The sequence below is a fragment of the Takifugu rubripes genome, chromosome 19 (assembly GCF_901000725.2).
Source record: "Takifugu rubripes chromosome 19, fTakRub1.2, whole genome shotgun sequence".
Taxonomy (NCBI): domain Eukaryota; kingdom Metazoa; phylum Chordata; class Actinopteri; order Tetraodontiformes; family Tetraodontidae; genus Takifugu; species Takifugu rubripes.
This window is the reverse complement of record NC_042303.1, coordinates 5,789,366-5,811,878: the sequence shown is the minus strand read 5'-3', so window position 1 is coordinate 5,811,878 and position 22,513 is coordinate 5,789,366. Positions and strand designations below refer to the sequence as shown.

Sequence of the window (22,513 nt, the reverse complement as noted above, 5' to 3'; positions counted from 1 at the left end):
TGCAGAGGATTTTCAAAACAGTTCCAACCTGAGATGATGAGGTTCACAGCAGCCCTGACAGCCCTAATTGTTGTGGGATGAGTTCACCATGTAACACAAGCGGACTGAAGTGCCAAGCTGATGTTTCCACTTGACAGCTTAAATTTACACACAAAAATTTACACACACCTGACCTAATAAGGCTAAAGGTGTTGCCTCAATCTACAGTTCCCTGTGGAAATAAAGGGTACTATATAACAGGGATAGGAAGATTGTGCAACAAAGCTCAACAATGTCTGATTGATGTTCTACTTGACTAAATTGTTTATGTTTTACATGACACTGATTCAATTCCTGGTAAAATACGGGTGCTGAGAGGGATTTAATGTACTGAACTTAAAATATCCAAACATGCTTGTGCAAATATGCAGTAAAATGTAATATACAACATACTGTATGCATGATTTTGAAAAATATACCTAATGAATTAAACAAGGCCAATTAGCAAAAAGATCAACTTATTCAAAGAATGCAAAATACTCACTTCTCTGAAGCATTGTCTCTTAAAATAATCCTCCTTTCTCTGTCACTGCCTACAGGAAATTAACTCCTGGTTTTCTTTCAACTTCCTAGAATTCAACAATGACACAGCTGAGGTTCTCCTCATTTGTTCAAATTCACCCTTCCAAAAAGCTAACGCACTCCTCTTTCTCTCTGTCCCTTTAGGGCAAATATTTAGGGTGTCATTCTAAATGGTACTTTGTTTTTCCAAACACACATTCATAATAATAACTTCCATCTATGTAATATTAATTGCCTCCATCTCTCTCCGTCCCCAGCATCATAATCCTGGTCCAGTCTCTGGCCACCTCCTGCCTGGATTATTGCAAGTGACTTCTCTCTGGTGTCCCCCTCAAGTCACCTCCATCAACTGCAACTGGTTCAAAATATTGCAGCCTGGATTATCACTGGGATACCTTCTACCCATAAGCTTCACTGCCTTCGAGTCACACACCACATCACTTATAAAATCCATCTCTTACCCTTCAAAGCCCTCCATACCTGACTTAAATGACTTAAGTCCACATAAACACACCCAGCCAGACTCTCAGATCATCATCCTCCATCAGCCTCACTATCCCTCAGGCACACATGTCCAGCATGGGGTCCAGAACTTTCAGTTGATCTGTCCCATTCCTCCGGAACCCCCTCCCCACGTACGTCGGTAACATCGACACAATGGCTATTTTTAAATCACACCTCAGAAGCCACCTGTTCAAACAACCATACTCACCCTGACTGTCATCCTGCAGACCTCCCCTCTTTTTTTAGAACTGCTATATCTTTTAACTTGTTTTTATCTCTTTTGTTCAGGGTCCTTGAGTGTTTGGAAAGGTGCCTATAAATAAATGGACTGCTGAGCACTCCATCTAAGAAGGGTTTCTTAACTATGCTGAGCTCCGTCGTCATTCTAAAAGTACAAATGCACAAATGAAAGCAAACAGGCAGACTAGTGAAGGTGCTGATGTCACTCTCAGCTTGGAGAAAGGTGAGAGAGAATAAGAATCCTCACACAACAGCCTCCAAGAGAATACTTGTTAGCTGTCCATTACAATCCATGTGACCAACCATGTTGTCCAGCTGTTCGCTTCAGCTTGAAAGGAGGAAAATATTTCTCCCAGCTCTGTATACACTGCACAATTCCTTTTCTAATGGAAACCTACCTCTCACATAATGAGAGACATGCAAAGAAGACTGTATATTCATTTTATGCTTCTTTTTTTACACCACATTGAAATTGAAACAAAAATGTATATCATAAAAAAAAATCTATATCAATAATTTCTCATTTCTAATATCTATCATAAAATACTGCATAGTTTAAGATGAAACAAAATACCTTTGTTGTCAGCATTAGTACATCATTGTCTTTACTTGCACTGAATTGGGACTATTCTATTTCCATTCCACTGCACAGAAGAAAAGAACATCTAATCATTGGCAAAATGCTTATTTTTGTGACAGGAAACATGTAAACACTACCAATGTCATTCTACGCTGAATTATATTGCACATAACAAGCTCTGAAAGCAATCAACTGCAGTCTGATTTGTCACAATTCATGATTATAGATGAAAAAAACTTTATATTCACATTTGCGTGTGCACACATGTTCTGTTTCTCAAATTTTCTCAAACATTTGCAAAGGTACATTAATGTAATGTAATAAATGAGAAATGCACTCTGGAGACACTCATTTGTTATATCAAGCACAGTTCACTGCACCATATTCTCAGAAAGTGCCAATTATTATTAGATCAGTCCGGAGAGATGTGTTCTTATATCTCACACCAACATGTCAGGAAAAGATTTCCCACCTGTGTCTTCCTTGCTTAACTGTATTGTAAAATTAATTGTAAATCTAGAAACACCAATGCCTTTGAATATTGTGTGCTCAATCTATCACCAAGAGAGGGCGAATGTTCATTGTCACACATTTTAACAACAGAATTCATACAAATTTGCACATGTTTTTATATGGAGTTTTGTACAGTAAATCGCTTCTTTCGCAGTCCAAAATCTATAAGCATTCCTATATGTCACCTGTGATAAACTGTAGTGCCTCTTATTCATTTGGGTGATTAGGCCATCAGGCTGTCATATTCTTGATACTGAGTGTTCATAATACAGATTATTGTACAGAATACACCGAGATTAATATCTGCTCATGTTATATTAATATGCAAATAAAGGAGACAGTAATACTGCCGTCGATTAAGCTGATTCTGCTAATGATGTATTTTAACATTGACTGTAATCAGAAAAAAAAGAAAAAATGAGAGTTAAAGGGTAGTCTTTACTTTACATAAATAAAAGAGACAATATGCACCCTCTGTGGTGGGCGAATTGGAACAGTTTGAATTGACAATTGGCATCTCTTCATTGGCTTCCCATTAAATTTAGAACATTTTTTAAAATTCTTCTTCTGACCTACAAGGTCCTCAGAGGCCTAGCTTATCACCCCAATAGACTACTCCGCTCTCAGAATGCTGGTTTACTTGTGGTCCCCAGAGTCTCTAGGGGTAGAATGGGGGGCCGAGCATTTAGCTACCAGGCCCGCCTGCTGTGGAACCAGCTCCCTGTCTAGGTACAGGAGGCTGACTCCATCTCTACTTTTAAGATTAGACTTAAAACCTATGTCACAGCCCCATTTCCCCAGTTCCCTCCAGTCCCTCTGCCCCAGTAATTTTCCACTCTCCCTGCCTCTGCTCCACTCGACCTACCAGCCACTCCCACCCCGTCAGCTCAACTCCACTCACCTGCAAGCACAGCTGCAGCCGATTCCCAATCAGCCCTGCTTATAAGCCTCCCCTGCACTCTCAGTCTTTGCCAGATTGTTCTTCTGCTTCGATGCAAGACTTTCCAGCGTTATTTCCCTGTCGGATTACCTGTTACTGACCCTGCCTGTCTTCGTTCTGCCTGCCTCGCCTGTTCCTTGGACAACCTACCTGCTTTCTGCCCCTGACTACGACTTCTGCCTCAGTGTTTCTGGTTCCTGTCTGCTCACCTGGTTTTGACTTCTCCGCCTGGCCCCGACTTCGCTGCTGCTCGTCCCCAGTCTGCTCCGCTACATCGTCAGCCTCATCTCCTGTAAGCCCCTTTCTGTCACTCCTGCCCGCTGTCAGCAGAACTGCACAGTTCCGAGGATTTATGTCTTTCCCCCTTAGTTCCGCATTCCAGCTCTGCTCGACCCACTCCCCGAGCCTGCAACCCACAGACTTTGTGCGGGCCCTGAGCCTGAAGAACGGACTATTTCCTGTGTTTCCTTGTCTGCCTGAGTTCCTGTTTGCCCGTGTGCTAATAAAAGTCATTACCACGATCCAGCTTTCTAGAGTGCTGCATTTGGGTCCAAATTGCATCCATCACAACCTACCTCTTTGAAAAAGCTTATCACTAATTCTGTAGTTCCAGTTACTATCCTAGACAGACAAATTATCATACTTAAAGGGTCGTCTAATGATTTGGTTAACATCTTAGCTATGCTGCTACAGGCCGGGGTCCAGAAACATGATCACCTGACAGGCCTCTGTCACCCCACTGGGTCATGGTTTCCTCTCTCCTCAAGTTGAATAGTTCTGCTGATTCCTGTGTAGTTTTTCTGCCCCCCCCCCCCCCCCCCCCCCCCCCCCCCTTCTGTATTCATTTAGGTATCGCCGCCTTAGGAGCTGCATGATGACCTCCGGCCCCGCTGACCCACTCGGCCGGCGGCTTGCATAGATGGTGTATTTTTGTATGTGGCTCTGTGCCTCTCCTCTCCATTCTATCATCTACCTGTCCTCCTCTCTCTACCCAGCCGGCCATCAGCAGGAGGGTCCCCCTACATGAGCCTGGTCCTGCTCAAGGTTTCTTCCTGTTAAAGGGGAGTTTTTCTCACCACTGTTGCTTGTTGGGGGTTAGGCCCTGGGATTCTGGAAAACGCCTTGAAACAATTTTGATTGTAAAAGATGCTATATAAAGATTGATTTGAACTCCGAAGTGTTTACATCGATAGCTCCTTCTCATACAGTCAAGTAACACATTCTTTTCTCATGACCTCATGATACACAATATAGCAAACCCAATGGCATAGAGTTCAGTTAGTACCAAAAATGGGAGTCATAGAAAGGCTTCATGATACACATCCTCATATGGAGAACAACCAGGAGCCTCCAGCGTTACCTCTTAGCAATAACAAGACTTCCATTGCAATCTTAAAGGCAGAAGACATGGGAACATGTGGAGCATATCCTAATATGGCACCAGGCTGGCTGCTAAACACATTGCAGTCTTACAGAAGTAAAGGCATTCACAGAATAGATGCACAGGCTTCAGATACTACACTTTATTAATGGAATTGGCCATCTGTGTATTTACGCATGTGTATGCGAGGAGTAAATTGTCAGCTGACCAACGGACTGCCCTGAAATGTTGTGTGAGTTTAAACACAAAGTAACGGCCAATCAGAGGTGTCCTTAAGCCATACAACCTCTTGGGCGGTGTGAGCTCGATTTCAGTACTTCGTAAACTACATCCATCCATCCATTTTTAACAGGCCTGGAAACTCAATCCAAATCTCAATCCAAAAGTCACTCTCTTTATTTAAAGGTGATGCAGAAAGTGTAGTTTATTTACGTCACTTCCTGTCTTCTCAATCGTTCGTTGGTTGCATTGTGCACGGGGTGTTGTATCCACTTAATATTGAACACTTTGAACACTTTGTGTGTTTTCACTTTAATTAAAATTTGAACACTTGGGACATTCTAGTCACCCGATAACAACAGTGAGAAATAACCCATATTAAACAAATACAGGGCTTCGCCGATCATTAGCGCTAGCATGGCCTCACCGTCTGTTTCACCCGGTGTCTTTGTCTGTTCAGCGTGTGAAATGTTTAGTTACTCTGCCTCCCTTAGTGAAGGGAATAGGTGCAGAAAGTGTAGTTTATTTACGGCTATGGAGGCGAGACTTAGCGAGCTTGAGACGCGGTTCCGCAGCTTGGAGTTAGCTGGAGTTGCGTCAGGTAGCCAGGATAAGCTAGCTGCTGCGGAGCTGCCTAGCGTAGCTACAGCTAGCTGTCCCCCGGCAGCAGCCGAGCAGCCGGCTAGCCAGGGCGGCTGGGTGACGGTTCGTAGGAAGCGTAGCCCAAAACAAAGGCCCACGGTGCACCACCACCCGATTCCCGTGGCTAACCGCTTTTCCCCACTCGGCGACACACCCGCTGAGAAACCGACCCTGGTAATTGGCGACTCTGTTTTGCGCTACGTGAATCCGACTCCAGCGACCATAGTCAAGTGCATTCCGGGGGCCAGAGCGGGCGACATAGAAACAAATTTATGGCTGCTGGCGAGACGTAAACGTAAATCTGGTAAAGTTATTATTCACGTCGGAGCCAACGACACCCGGCTTCGTCAGTCGGAGGTCACTAAAATTAACTTGGAGTCGGTGTGTAACTGCGCAAAAACGATGTCGGACTCCGTAGCATTCTCTGGTCCCCTCCCCAATCTGGCCAGCGATTAAATGTTTAGTCGCATGTCGTCGCTTCGTCGCTGGCTGTCACGGTGGTGCCCCGAAAACCAAGTGGCCTTTATAGACAATTGGAGCACTTTTTGGGGAAAACCTGGTCTGATTAGGAGAGACGGTGTCCATCCCACACGGCATGGTGCCTCTCTCATTTCTAGTAATTTGGCAAATTTTATTAGACCCAAAGTGACCTGACAATCCAGGGTCCAGACCAGGATGCAGAGTTGTAGTCTTACACACCTCTCTGCTGCTTCCTTAGAATCCTCATCCACCAACAATAATATATTTAACACTATAGAGGTAGTCTCTGTTCCACAGTTAAAAGTTCACCAAGCACAGAGCAGGGGAGCGGTCAATCACCATAATCTTATTAAAATTAATACTAAAGCACAAGTTGGAGAAACTAATATCACAATTACGTGTGGACTGTTAAATATTAGATCTCTTTTGTGTAAATCCCTGTTAGTGCACGACCTGATAGCGGATCATCACATTGATCTATTTTGTGAGACCTGGCTTCAGGAGGAGGAGTATGTTAGCTTAAATGAATCTACTCCTCCTACCCATCTTAATTATCATATTCCTCGTGTTACTGGTCGAGGAGGGGGAGTGGCAGCAATCTATCACTCCAAGTTATTAATTAATCCTAGACCAAAATATGGCTCCAGTTCATTTGAAAGCCTGACTCTTGGCATCACCCATCTGAACTGGAAGGCAGAAAAGCCACTTCTGTTTGTAGTTGTATATCGGCCCCCTTCTGGACCACACTCAGAGTTCCTATCCGAGTTCTGTGATTTCTTATCTGACTTGGTCCTTAGAACAGACAAAGTCAGGATCATTGGAGACTTTAATATCCATGTAGACGTTGTAAATGACAGCTTTAGAAATGGCTTCATCTCATTACTGGAGTCAGTTGGTTTCCTCCAGCAGATAAACCAACCAACTCATAGCTTCAACCACACCTTAGATTTAGTTCTGATTTATGGTGTTGAGGTAGAACATGTGTCAGTGTTCCCTCAGAACCCACTCCTGTCAGACCATTCTTTGATCACTTTCACATTTATGATTAAGGATTCTTCTATCCTCAGAACAAAGTCTTACTATAGCAGATGTCTTTCAGATAATGCTGTAGCTAAGTTTAAGGAAGTGATCCCTGTGCTGATCCCAGGACCACCGTGTGTTTCCCCAGGGATCAATCATTATAATCTTAGCCCTGCTGAGGTTGACTCTGTTGCTGAAGGTGCAGCAACCTCACTGAGAATCACGCTTGATTCTGTTGCCCCCCTGAAAAAGAAAATAGTAAATCAGAGGAGGTGTGCCCCCCGGTATAATTCACATATCAGGACCCTCAAGCAGAAAGTGCGAAGACTGGAAAGGAAGTGGCATTCTTGTAAAATAGACAGCTATCATGTAGCCTGGAAAGACTGTCTATTAGTTTACAAAAAGGCCCTTCGCAAGGCTAGAACAGCTTATTTTTCTTCTTTGATTGAGAAGAATAAGAGCAACCCCAGGTTTGCCAAATTAACTAAGAGTCACAGTGTTTTAGATCCACGTATACCGTCTTCCCTTAGTGGTGAAGACTTCATGAGCTTCTTCACTGATAAAGTTCTAGCTATCAGAGAAAAAGCTAACCAGGCCATCCCAACAACTGGACCATCACCAGATGTGCTGACTGTGGGAACATACAGCTTCTCCAACGAGCCCTTAAATTCCTTCAGCCCTATATATTTTTCTGAGGCGTCTTCGCTAATTCAGAAATCCAAGACCACCACGTGTCTTTTAGATCCCATCCCAACACACCTGTTGAAGGATGTTTTACCATTGATAGGCAGTTCTATCCTGGACCAGATCAATGGTTCTTTAGTGTCAGGTTATGTACCCCGGTCCTACAAGGTGGCAGTGATTAAGCCGTTGCTTAAAAAACCATCACTGGATCCTGACGTATTAGCAAATTATAGGCCGATATCCAACCTTCCTTTTATCTCTAAAGTTCTTGAGAAGGTGGTGGTGACTCAGTTACTGGAGCACCTGCAGAGGAACAGCCTGTTTGAGATGTTTTAGTCAGGCTTTAGAGCTCATCACAGCACAGAAACAGCACTTCTTAAAGTTACTAATGATCTTCTCATAGCTTCAGATCATGGACTGGTCTCTATGCTGGTTCTGCTGGACCTCAGTGCTGCTTTTGATACAGTTGATCACAGCATCCTGTTACATAGACTGGAACATGTGATTGGGATTAAAGGGACAGCACTAGACTGGTTTAGATCATACTTATCTGATAGATACCAGTTTGCTCATGTCCATGGCGTTCCCTCCTCATACAGTAGGGTTAGCCATTGAGTTCCTCAAGGTTCTGTACTTGGACCAATCCTCTTCACCTTGTACATGCTTCCTTTAGGGAACATTATTCGGCAGCATGGGATAAATTTTCATTGTTATGCTGATGACACTCAGCTTTATTTATCCATGAAACCACAGGAGACAGAGAAGTTAGTGAAGCTCCAGACCTGTCTTAAAGACATAAAGTCCTGGATGTCTTCAAATTTCCTCCTCCTTAACTCACGAAAAACTGAGGTCATGGTGTTTGGTCCTGAACCTCTCAGGGATAGACTAGATCACATGATCACTCTAGATGGTATCTCATGAACATCTAGTCTCTCTGTGAGGAATCTAGGAGTAACTTTTGATCAAAATCTCTCCTTCAACTCACACATTAAATTAGTCTCTAGAAGTGCCTTTTTTCACCTGAGGAACATCTCAAAGATCAGGAAGCTACTGACGTGGCCTGATGCTGAAAAGTTAATTCATGCTTTTGTTACTTCCAGGCTGGACTATTGTAATTCTTTATTATCAGGGTGTCCAAACAACTCTTTAAGAAGCCTCCAGTTGATCCAAAATGCTGCAGCCAGAGTTCTGACAGGTATTGACAAAAGAGATCACATAACTCCTGTAATGGTGTCGCTTCATTGGCTGCCCGTTAAATTTAGAATAATTTTTAAAACCCTTCTTCTGACCTACAAGGTCCTCAGAGGCCTAGCTCCATCCTACCTGGAGGAGCTAGTGATACCTTATCAGCCCAATAGACCGCTCCGCTCTCAGAATGCTGGTCTACTTGTGGTTCCCAGAGTTTCTAGGAGTAGAATGGGGGGCCGAGCATTTAGCTACCAGGCCCCCCTGCTATGGAACCAGCTCCCTGTCCAGGTACGGGAGGCTGACTCCATTGCTACTTTTAAGATCAGACTTAAAACCTACCTCTTTGAAAAAGCTTATTGTTGTTAATTTTGTAGTTCCAGTTACTATCATAGATAGAAAAACTATCATACTTAGGGGGTCGTCTAATCATTAGGTCACATCTTAGCTATGCTGTTATAGGCCAAGGCTGCCGGGGTCCGGAAACATGATCACCTGACAGGCCTCTGTCACCCCACTGGGTCATGGTTTCCTCTCCTCTCCTTTCCTCTCCTTTCCTCCTCCTCATCAAGCAGACTAGTTATGATGATTGCTGTGTAGTTTTTCTGCTTCTCCCCCACCTCCCCTCTCTGTTTATTTATAGGTATCGCCGCCTTTCGGAGCTGCATGATGACCTCCGGCCCCGCTGACCTGTTGTATAGTGTATTTTTGTGTGTGTTTCTGTGCTCTGTGCCTCTCCTCTCCTCTCCTCTCCTCTCCTCTCCTCTCCTCTCCTCTCCTCTCCTCTTCCCCCTCCTTCTCCTCTTCCTCTTCCTCTCCTCTCTCTTTACCCAGCCGGCCATCAGCAGGAGGGTCCCCCTACATGAGCCTGGTCCTGCTCAAGGTTTCTTCCTGTTAAAGGGGAGTTTTTCCTTGCCACTGTTGCTTGTCTGGGGTTAGGCCCTGGGATTCGGGAAAGCGCCTTGAAACAATTTTGATTGTATAAGCCGCTATATAAATAAAGATTGATTTGATTTGATTTGATACATACAATCTTCTAGCATGTAAAGGTTTGGAGGAATAGTTACAGTCATCTTTTTAGCACCATAACACACCTTATTTTGTGTGTTATTTTTTGTCATGGTGTACACATTACAATGTTTCCAAGGTTGCGACTAAGAATGCAAAGTCTTGTCAGGCAAGTCCTCTACAAGGAAGAATCTTTTCCCCTAGTACTCAAAACACTTGATTTTTTGACAGTTTCCTGTTAAAAATATTTTTCTTGTAGGAATCTGAAATGCATAAAGTATTCAAGATATAGCTGGTCAGCTAATGATTGGTTTGGTAGACAAAGATGCACATCTCTGGACTGTGAGTTTATCATCTGATCTAAATGAAGAAATAATCCCTCCACTGAGAAGGAGATTTTCTTCAATACAGCCTAGAGCCTCGTTGTCTCTGTTGGTGAACGGTTTAGCTTCACCAAAGAAGCAGCATCTCTGCACGGGTTGTTTTTTGCTGCTGGAGTGGTGCCAAAATGTTTGTTCACAGCCCAAGGTCACTGTCACTGCTGCCATGTCTCGGAGCTACAAGAAAAACTGTAATGTCTACCTTGTATTGACAAATGGCCCTTGAGTTTTAACAGCAGAACCTCTAAGATTTGTCTTACCTTTAAAAGTGAGGAAGGAGGAAAAGGGGGCTGAAAGTCCTCTAGGCAGGGGTCAATTTCTCCAGAGAAACGAGGAATCCTTCCATCATGTTTCCTGTAAGCCAGTGATGGTGCCAAGAGTGAGAGACAGAAAGGAACAGAGAGGTCATGGTTAGTAAGTCTCAACCAAAGGACAGTAAAATATCAGTAAAGCAACAGTTGATACTGTAAATCATTCATTCACACTGGAGCTTTTACATCAATCTTCAGGAAATCAATTTTTTTATATGACTAAATTATTGAGTGAATGCAAGTGTAGGCTTTATAGAATCTGCTGCAGGTGGGGGTAATGAAGTGATTAGAATGTAGAACAATAAAAAAAACTTTTTTTTTATTGTTCAAACAGAACAATTTGACTGTGCCGCCCCTCCCTCTCCCACTCACCAAAGCCCAGACCTGACTGTGCTGTCACATCACCATCCCCCCTCTCCCCCCCGTAACACCACCGGCACCAGCAGCTCTCTCCTCACACCACACCACCTCCCTCCACCCCCTGCCGGATCGACCCCCACACTTCAACCCCCGTCCTCACCCACCAGGAGTCACACCTCACCTCTCCATAACAGCTGATCTGGTGAGGAAAGAGCTGAGGAGGACCGAGACAAGGAAAGCTCCTGGCCCTGATGGCATCAACTCCCGACTACTTAAGGACTGTGCAAATCAGCTCTGTGGAGTACTCCTGCACATCTGTAACCTAAGCCTCAGTCTCGAGAGAGTTCCACTCCTGTGGAAAACATCATGTGTGGTTCCGGTTCCTGAGACTGCACATGCCAGGGAGCCCAACCACTTCAGGCCAGTGGCTTTAACCTCTCACCTGATGAAGACCATGGAGAGGATTGTTCTCACCCACCTCCGACGGCTGGTGGACGGCAAGATGGACCCTCTACAGTTTGCATATCGGCCGGGCATTGGTGTGGATGACGCTGTCATCTACCTGCTGCACTGGTCACTTTCACACCTAGAGGGCACCGGGAGCACTGTGGGAGTCATGTTCTTTGACTTCTCCAGTGCCTTCACCACAATCCAGCCATCATTTCTGACAGGGAAGCTGGAGGGAGCCGGAGCCGATTGTCACTTAGCTGCCTGGACCACTGACTACCTCACCAACAGACCACGGTACGTGAGGCTCCCTGACTGTGAATCCGATGTGGTAGTCTGCAGCACGGGGGCACCGCAGGGTACAGTTCTCTCTCCCTTCCTCTTCACTCTCTACACATCTGACTTCAGCTACAACTCAGACAGCTCAGGAGGGACAGGAAGAGACTTAACAAACCGATCAGAAGGGCTGGCTCACTCCTGGACTGCTCTCTGGACTCCATTGATGAGGTGGGTGAGAGGAGGAGACTGTCAGCAGCAGACTGTTACACCCACGGTGTAAAAAGGAACAATACCGCAGGTCATTCATCCCAACTGCAGTCAGATTGTACAACATTCACAACTCTTAATGTAGCACCAATAACCCATGGTTTGGCATATTTTTCTCCGCACTACTTAATCATTCTACCTCCGGAATGTCTTATTTGCACCTTCATTTTTCTTCATATCGTCCGACATTCCTTTCTGTATATCATTTTTAATTTCTGTATATAATGTACATATAATGTACATAGCAATGTACATATGAGTCTTTTAATTTTGTCTTTTAGTACTATACTGTACTGTACACCATGGGCTACCTCTGTAATACGTGAATTTCCCCGATGTGGGATCAGTAAAGTTTATCTTATCTTATCTTATCTTATGAGCAGACCTGTAATGGCAGAATGGAACCTCTGCTCCCAACTCTTAACCAGCCATTCCTCTCCATCTTCTCCTGTCTGTAGAAAGCTTTATTTGGACTCTGTTCCTACAGACAACTTCACACTTGGTCTTACACAACAGTCATCCGCTAGATCTAGCAACCCATCTGTGTATGCAACCTGTTCATAAAACTCCATGGAGGGAATTTACAAACAAGACATGTTGCTGAACAGAATAATCAGTTACACAATAGTACAACCTGATTGGTTGTAAGGACTGGTTGGTGTGTTTTGGGGGACCTTTACAAACATATTATTTAAATTCTGCTATTATGGCACGAACTGTAATACTTTCAATGGATGGAGGCTGAAATTAGATAATTTACATAATGGGCTCACCAGTTACTGCAAGTGCTTCTCTCAGTGGTTTCGGCCTGCGATAATTTATTAGTTAAGACCAAGAAAAAGATAACCTGGAGAAATGATGACAAGAACCTGAGAATAATAATAATAATAATAATAATAATAATATTAGTAGTAGTAGTACACCTGTGTATACATTTCTGTAACTGCACTCAAACTGGTTTTACAGGTTCAAGTACCACTTGTTAAATGGAGACACTTTTCAGAAACCCCCCCTGCATTATTTCCACCCCCCTTTAAACATTGTTGAGGATGAATTGTTATTGCAGCAATTTTTTTTGAATGTGTGTCACCTTGTAATCTCACTTTTTAATAAAAAGACAGGAAAGTGTGAAAGTCTTTAAACTGTTTCCTGAAACAATTTCCCAAATTAATGTCTGGGTCAAATGCTCTAAAATCATATCCATTTTTTGGAAGGCTGATGATAGATGATGCTACTTTGCACCTGTAAATATAAAGGAGCTGCACAACATGGGATGTCCTGCACACTGAATGTAAAATATTCAAATGGGGTGATGGTTTTCTCATTTCTCTCCAGTCGCATCACATCACTGTTCAGTCAGATGCAGCAAATAGCTTTTTTCTACACCTTAAGTGCCAAATTAATCAATTTCACAATCTCCCTTGTACACCCATTGGAACCTACTCTGTTAACATCATATTAGTTTTAGAATAACATAAATTCTTGAGAGTAGTACAAGATTAAGATTAAGCATAAGAATAAGTCAATTTTTTTCATCCCCAGAAAACAGGCTAATTATAATTTCTGACAATAACCTCCTGCTTGTTAATTGTAAACCTCATCTTATGAGAAAAATGTGAATTCCTATTTTTTTGTAGGCAATAAACATTTTGCCTTTCAATAAAATAAAATGGTCCAAACATCGAACACACACACACACACACACACACACACACACACACACACACACACACATGCAAGCACACAGTCCAAGATAGACGAGTACAGATGAGCCCTTAAGCTTTGCAGGTCCACTCAGTAAAGACCGGATAGTCTCATCAAGGACAGAAGCTAATGAGCATTGTAAGCAGACTCGTTTTCTTGAGATGCGAGTCAGCCACTTTGTGAACAAACCAGAGAGAGAAAGAAAGTAAGAGGGCAGAGAGGAGTAAACCAAAAGTTTCGAATTTTGGGTGTGTGAGAAAACTAAGCAATAAGGACAGATCAAGCTGAACACAACGTAGTCTGTTCGATTTTTCTCCCTGAACTTTTGCCCTTGTCTTGTATTCATCTATTGTTCAACAGCTCTGTCCTCTGACCAAGCTTACCTGTCTGCAGTCCTGCCTCACGAACAGCTCAGTCTTTTTCCCCTATAATTTACTGCTCCTCTATATAATGCTTCCACCGCATGTCTGACTCAGTCTGTCCACCAGCACCTGCTGCCGGAGATCAGCCGCTCTCGTCAGGTGATGCTCAGTGTAGCCCTCCCTCTCCTCACTTTTCATCCCGCCCTCCCAGTCTTCCTATTTTCCCTTCCTCATACATACATGCTTTATTTGCACCAAAAAGAGCACAAATCCAGCTTTGCCTTCCTCCCTTCCTTGCTTTCTATCTCCTCCTCTTAACATTTGGACTGTCTTTGACAGATTGAAAGGCCCATAGCATTTTTACAGGAAGGACTCCATTTAAGAAGAAAAATAATGTGACATAATGCATGCACAGAGGCTGTCAGAAAAAGAGACCTTATCTTATATGAGTGGTGACATCAAATCTCTTGGTATTTATAATATATTTTCATCGAACCAACAGTTTTTTTTCCTCCCAATGCCACTAAAGCCCCTCTGCTCAAATTTGTCACACTAGTGGCAAGCTGTTAGATGAAAAGCTCTTGAATACAGGATAATGTGGAGCACACTCATGTGTACTGAGCAAAAGCTTGCTCAGCCAGTGGGAGAATAAGTACAGGTCAGCGTTAGCAAAGACAGTACACACAATTTCCTTATTTACCAGCATTAAACACACAAAGCATCACTTCACATTGTACACACTGCCACAGTTGAAAAATCCAGCAGAAAAGGGATTTGCAAATATAGAGCAGTCTGAACAATGAAATGCTGAAATTAAAATAGAATAGAAACTTACTAGATTCCTACAGCTGCATCTTTGCCCTGTCTATGAAAACTGCTCAGGTTACAGTCACAGCTCTACTCCCAGTATAAAGATGCAGAAAATGTAATAGCAGAGAGCACAAATCAATAAACAAGCTCACAGGCTGTGAAAGAAGCCTGTGAGGGGGAGGTTAACCAAGCTTTCTGGCCGCAGGCTGGCTTGTCTGCAGACTTACGTGCATATGTTTCAGGTAGCCTAAAACCAACCATGTGTGGATGGAAGAAGCTTGCAATCCCTGCTTTCACTTGCTATTCAGGACTTTCTCGGGTGTACCGGAACACATGTACATCTCAATTAAATTAGAATACAATTAAAGAGTTGATCTATTTTGGTCATTCAATTAAAAAAGTGAAACATAATGTTTATAGATTCATTACACGCAGACTGATGAATGTTCATTTCTTTGAATATTTGATGATTATGCCTTATACTATAGCTACTTGGAAACTCCACTTTCTGTGTCTCAGAAAATTCAACTATAATTTAAGACAAAATAAAAAAAAATCCAAGCCTGGCTACATAGGAGATTACTTCAAGCCCTGTTCCAAATCCAGCACCAGCTATAACTACAGTAGCTACAGTGTTGCAGCGAGAGCTGATAGAACAGTCACTTCCTTCTCATTGAATTGGACGATAGGAGGTTGTAACCAGAAAAATGATGGTCCTGTGGCCGTGGTGGAGAGGCTATTGTAAGCTTACTCCAGCCATGACAGAGGATCCCTCCATGTAGTTTAATTCTGAAACATCAGGCAGATTTTCACCTCCTCATTTTAATGCTCTATCTGACCATTTGACTAAGGATGGTACCCTTCCAAAATCTATAGTCAAAGTGCGGACAGCAATCTGATAGACTATCACTTGGAAAGCCAAGAATTCTAAAAATTGTAATCTTCACCATTATCCTAGCATCTTTGCCTGAGGGCATTTTTTACAGCACAATAAAATGAACCATTTTTGAAATTTGGTGTCATTCACAGTATGATCATAAAATCCATGGACTTGTTTAACCACGGTTGCTGGAGAACTGGCAGAGGCTTCAAAACAGTATTGGAACCTGACATCTATGACGGCAACCCGAACCGTTGTTCTTTGTTAGTTACACAGTACTTCTAATGTAAGTATTTCTTTTAGCTCCCTGATGACATGTTTGCAGTGATGTATGAGCTCAATGGATCATTGCTCAACTCTTCTGGAACATATAGTCTATTACTTAGGCACCCATTAGACACTGAGATCGGATCAATTACCTAATGTAGGTCCATTTTTAATTGTCTTGAAATGATTCTTTGACAGTCAGTTGAGGATTGAATCTGCGCAATACAATGACAGGCTTGATGTTTTGAGACACAGGTCTGTACAACAACATGAAATTAAACATATTGACCCTACATGGGTTTAATCTTTTGGCTTTTTTTTTATGTATTCAAGCTTCTTGCGATCTGTGAGAACCAGAAAAGTATTTCAGCCAACTTTCACCAATTGCTCCACTCTTCTAAGGTGGTTGTCATTGATGCCCACTCACAATTTCCAACATTAGAATTTATTTCCAACAGTTTATGGGGCAGATACACATAGGTTGAATTCAGTTATTCTTAAGAGACCTTTGAGAGCGATGCCCTAAATCTGTCATCGGAGGCATCTTACCAAACATTGAACTGGAACTGGGGGACTGGTCTATTCGAATCGAATTGAAGAGATGGTTGCCTTTGAGCTTTGGCTTTTGAGACATGTTGAGTCGCGCCAGATTGTTTGCATTCATAATTAAGGCCACAAAGACAGGACCACCACAATCTAGTATTTGGAATTAGGTTAGTATATTTTCTCCTCTGTCTGGTTGACCATGGATGAGCAAACTCCAGCATTAAGGTGAATGCCTCCACCATTTCATCTAGTCAAAGATTCTGCATACACATTTGTCTGTATTTAGTGAAATGCTATGTCCAGTTTGCCAAGAGACTACGAAAAGTGCAATGTATCACTCCACTGAAGCTGACGTGGGTGTGTGTGTGTGCTGACATGCGTCTGTGTGCATTTTATTTTTTTTTACAAGCTGATCTTTTGCTTGAGGCTTTGATCTTTGAGTCTTCCAATCCCCTGACATGTATCTGTATATATCTTCCTTGTGTAAGACAGATGCTGTGCTTGCTTTGATTTTAGCAGACATATTTGTTACTTCAAGTGAGAAATATGTGGCCACTTGTGTCTATATGGCCAATTTTAAGAAGATCATATGTTGTACATTTACTGCGGCTGAATAGATAATGTCCATGAAAATTTTTGGAATGTCTATCAGACCTATGAATGGCTGTCCAGTTATAATTTGAGCTTTGTGTGTGTCTACAAAATTACTAATGTATGGGATAAATAAATAACCTCCTAAAGAGTGCTTTCAGAGAGCAAGTGCGAGTGACAGAGACAGAGAAAGAAAATGAATGAGAAAGAGAGTGTGCATATTACATGGTCCAACACACACAAATACAGAGTAGCCCACTTTTTGGCAAAAAATTAGACACTTCATTGTGTCCCCAGCGAGACATCCACCAAGCACTGCCTGCAAAAGAGAGTTTCAGTCCGACAGCCTGTGAAGTTCACATACGAAGACATACACACAGACATCTTCCCATCACATAAACTGTACTGTCCATTGTTCTGAAACATATGTGCTATCCATTGTTTTTCACTACTGGGACCACTGTTGCCTTCATACCCCACATTCTCTCCATCTCCTCTTTCAGCCCTTGGTACCGTATTTTCACGACGATAAGGCGCACCTAAAACACTGAGATTTTCTCAAAATCGATGGTGCGCCTTATAATATGGAGCGCTTTGTGTATGGACTTAGTTCCAAAATCTGCTGTACGCCTTGGTGGGTGCACTACGGTAAACGCTCCGCCAATCGATTAGCGGCACACCTAGATTAGATTAGATTAGATTCAACTTTATTGTTATTGCACATGTACAGGTACAGAGCAACAAAATGCAGTTTAGCATCTAACCAGAAGTGCAAAAGAAGCAGCAAGTGAGGATAATAACTTAATAAATACAGTATGGCGGTTATTTTACAATTGTTTACCAGGTTGTGCTATAAACATATTTTACAGATGGTGTTTACATTAAATGCCTTGGACTATAAGTGCAGGAGCTATTTAGCTATTTACATAAGATAGAGGAGATGTGCAAATTATAAATTACGTGTATACAGATACAGATGATAAAGTGCATGAGTGCGCAGGACAGGTTTAAACAGTAGCTACATTGGTTACTAAGCTAGTGAGTTGTTGTGTAAACTGCTGTAGTGTAGTGAGGTGTGGAGTGTGTAAGGGTCAGCAGGAGTTCAACAGGGACACCGCTCTGGGGAAGAAGCTGTTCCTCAGTCTACTGGTCCGAGTCCTGAGGGTTCTGTAGCGCCTCCCAGAGGGCAGGAGGGAAAATAGTCTGTGGGCGGGGTGGGAGGAGTCCTTGAGTATGCTGCGTGCTCGATGCAGGCAGCGCTTCCTCTGGACATCTCCGATGGCAGGGAGTGTAGTCCTTGTGATGCGTTGGGCAGTTTTCACCACCCTCTGCAAGGCCTTGTGCTCAGCGATAGTGCAGCTTCCATACCAGACTGACACGCAGTTGGTCAGGATGCTTTCTATCGCACAGCAATAGAAGTTCACCAGGACAGCCGAGGATAGCTGGTTCTTCCTCAGTGTCCTCAGGAAGAAGAGGCGCTGGTGAGCCTTCTTGATGATGCTGGAGGTGTTTGTGGTCCAGGACAGGTCCTCTGAGATGTGGGTCCCCAGGAACTTGAAGCTGGAGACACGCTCGACGGCCATCCCGTTTATGTGGATGGGGTCCTGTGTGCCTCCTCTTGCTTTCCTGAAGTCCACGATGAGCTCCTTGGTCTTGCTGGTGTTGAGGACCAAGTTATTGTTAGCGCACCATGTGGTCAGGCGCTCTACCTCCTCTCTGTAGGCTGTCTCGTCGTTGTTGCTGATGAGACCGATCACCGTTGTGTCGTCTGCAAACTTGATGATGGAGTTGGATCCATGTACAGGTCTGCAGTCGTGGGTGAATAGAGAGTAGAGGAACGGGCTCAGCACACAGCCTTGTGGCACACCGGTGCTGAGTGTGATGGTGGTGGAGCAGCTGTGACCTGACCTAACATGCTGTGGTCTGTCGGTCAGGAAGTCCAGAGTCCAGTTGCAGAGGGAGGGGTTGATGCCCAGGTCTCCAAGTTTGGTGATCAGCTTGGAGGGGACGACGGTGTTGAAAGCTGAGCTGAAGCCAGCAAACAGCAATCGTGCATACGTGTTCGTGTTGTCCAGGTGTGTGAGCACAGAGTGCAGTGCTATGGAGACTGCATCATCTATGCTCCTGTTGCTGCGGTAGGCAAACTGGTGTGGATCGAGTGTGGTTGGGAGGCAGTCCTTCAGGTGAGCCAGGACCAGTCGCTCAAAGCACTTCATAATGATGGGGGTGAGTGCTACCGGGCGGTAGTCATTGAGGCAGGTTGGTCTGGAATGCTTCGGAACTGGGACGATAGTTGTGGCCTTGAAGCAAGACGGGACCACTGCGTGGGCGAGGGACAGATTGAAGATGTCCGTAAAAACCCCGGCGAGCTGTTCTGCGCATGCCCTGAGCACACGTCCAGGGATGCCATCAGGACCAGCAGCCTTGCGTGGATTGATCCGGCTGAGGGCTGTGTAGACGGCGGTAGATGATAGTGTGATGGGTTGGTGGTCTGCTGGGAGAGGGGTCCTAGTGGCAGTGTCCTTGTCGTCCTTTTCGAAGCGAGCATAGAAGGTATTAAGCTCGTTCAGGAAGGTGGTGTCCATGACTGTGGGGCTGGAGTTGTTGGGTTTGTAGTCGGTGATGGCCTGGATGCCTTGCCACATACGCCTGGGGTCAGAGCTGGAAAAGTGACCCTCAATCTTGCGTTTGTAGGTGTGCTTGGCCTTTTTGATGCCCCTCCTCAGGTTAGCCCTGGCTGTGCTGTAGGCCTGGGCTTCTCCTGATCTGAAGGCAGTGTTGCGCGCCTTCAGCAGGAGCCGCACCTCCTTGTTCATCCATGGCTTCTGATTGGGGTATGTGGTGATCCGCTTCGTGGTGGTTATGCTGTCGATGGTGGTGGTGATGTGGTCCAGAACAGTGGAGGTGAAATTGTCAATGTCGGTGTGTGTGTGTGAGCCACAGCTGCCCTGGGGCGTAAACATACTCCAGTCCCCGTGTGTTGAAACCTGTCCTGGAGTACGGAGTCTGCTCCCGCCGGCCACACCTTGATGGTCTTCATTGATGGCCTGACGCGGTTGATGAGGGGTGAGTACTTGGGGGTGAGGAACAAAGAAAGGTGGTCTGATTGTCCTAGGTGATCCTACGCGTAAGGATCCCCTGAAATGGCACCAGTCAAGCAAGAAGGGTATGAATGAGGCTTACTTTAAACTGCAGGCCATTGAATATGCGGCTGAAAATGGCAATCGAGCAATCTTAGTGTTTTCGCTTTATGAGGAGGCGGCATCTCTCCATACGCGCAAGGACAACTGTTGCGAAGCGGCTGCCCACGGATTATCAGGAGAGGTTGGCCATCTTCCGCACCTACTGCCGCGACAAGATAACCGCGCCCAGCCACATCACCAACATGGATGAGATCCATCTGACTTTTAACATCCCTTTGACCCACAAAGTTGAGAAAAAGGGACCGGCACAGTGGCGATACACACAACGGGGCACGAGAAGTTGTCGTTCACTGTGGTTCTCGACTGCCACGGAAACGGACAGAGCGCTGGATGACGGAAGGCAAACACTCCTTCACAAAGACTATGAGGCAGCTGCGGGCAAGTTATGCCACCATATGCGGGTGGATTGTAGACGCATGGGCTATGATACCGTCTTCATGTATTGTAAGAGCTTTCACAAAATCACCGCTGAACCGGAACCGGTTGGTGAGTCCGATTCAGATGATTAAGAAGAGGAATTCAGGATGTTGGACATTGAAATAGTGCAGCTGTTTAATTTAGATACAGAAGATGAAAACTTTGAACTATTTTGTTCAATAAATGTGTCGAAACTCACTGTTTTACTTCCGTTGTCATTTTTTACTGTATGTTTCAGCATGCGCCTAATAATACGGTGCGCCTTATGTATGTTTTAACCTTCCTCTGGTGTTCGGGTCAGCACCGACCCGTTTTCAAGTTTGAAATGCATTAAAAAACACGTAAATTAGTTTATTGAGTCAAGGCTTTTTGACTTTGTCAAGAACCTCTATTTCAACAAAATAAAACAAAAAAAATGTTTTCACTAAATTATAAAATGCTCTGGTTGAAATTATGACCCTTGTGTTGTTCGGGTCGGTTTCGACCCAGTTATAAAAGTAAGATTATAAAGCAATAATTAGAACCAAAACTTAAATCATAAGTGCACTGTCAGCCAGCTCCCAATCATGTGAGCTTTAGGGGATTCTCATTTTGCCTTGTTTTCCAGTATACCTGCACAAAAACAAAACAAACAACTGTGACAGGCAGAAATATTTTCCACAATGTCACTTCAGACCTTTCGCATGATATCAAGAGTCCTCAGATTTGACAACAGAGATACCAGAGCAAGAGATACCAGAGCAAGATCTGACAAGCTTGCCCCCATCAGGGATGTCTGGGAGAGATGGACGCAGCTCCTTCCACTGATGTTCAACCCAGGGCCAGAGGTGACAGTGGATGAACTGGTCCTCGATATGACTGCTGGACTGCAGGGTCACAATATCACTTGTGACAATTTTTTTTTACCAGCTATGACCTTGGACAAGAACTTCTAAGGAGGAAACTTTCCATGGTGGGCACAGTGAAGAAAAATAAACCTGAGCTACCTGCTGAAATCTTGCAGGTGAAGGACAGGGCTCCACTTTCCTCAAAGTTTGCTTTTACAGACACCACCACTGTTGTCCCATATTGTCCAAAAAGAAAATGGAATGTGATACTTATGTTGACTCTTCACAAAGATGCAGCTGTGTCATCAGGAAGTGACAAAAAGCCCACTATCATCCTCGACTACAACAAAAACAAAGGAGGAGTGGACAACCTGGACAAGCTGACTGCCACCTATACTTGCCAGCGAATGACCAGGAGATGGCCAATGGTTGTGTTTTACAACATCCTTGATGTGTCTGCATGTAACACATTTGTGTTGTGGACCCACATCCACCAAGGGTGGAACTCAACCAAAAAAGCCAAGCGGAGAATGTTTCTTGAGGAGCTGGGAAATTCACTTGTCAAACCACACATTGAGCGAAGGGAACAGGTGCCCAGAGAACCAGACGCTGCCGCCTTGGTCAGACCGCTGCAGAGTGCACCTTGCACTCCGTCCATGCCATCAGCAACACAAAGAGCATCTGCAACAGCATCCTCCTCAGCCAGCCCTGCCTCAACACCAACCAGAACAGCCACAGCCACAACCCCACTCAGGCAACCTGATTCTAAAAGAAAGAGGTGTCAAGTCTGCCCAAGCAGTAAGGACAGAAAGACAAATATATTGTGCTTCAAGTGCAAGAAATATCTCTGCAAAGAACACACTAAAAGTGTCACTTTTTGCCACACATGCATCTAAACACACGCA

At 44.1% G+C, this 22,513-nt stretch overlaps 1 protein-coding gene across 8 annotated transcripts in view; it reads right to left on the bottom strand.

Moving 5' to 3' along the window:
* The window catches only part of rap1gapb (RAP1 GTPase activating protein b), a 134,688-nt gene that overhangs the window by 31,702 nt on the left and 80,473 nt on the right, over positions 1-22,513 (bottom strand). For 7 of the 8 annotated variants that reach the window (XM_029826434.1, XM_029826433.1, XM_029826436.1 and 4 more), the window contains one exon: positions 10,598-10,691. Coding sequence is in view for 4 of the 8 variants with exons in the window: in XM_029826429.1 (XP_029682289.1) it covers positions 10,598-10,691 (94 nt within the window). In the remaining 4 variants the exon portion in view is untranslated. Of the gene's footprint in view, positions 1-10,597; positions 10,692-14,088; positions 14,235-22,513 lie in introns of those variants that run through there. The other variant, XM_029826435.1, reaches the window with a different exon arrangement.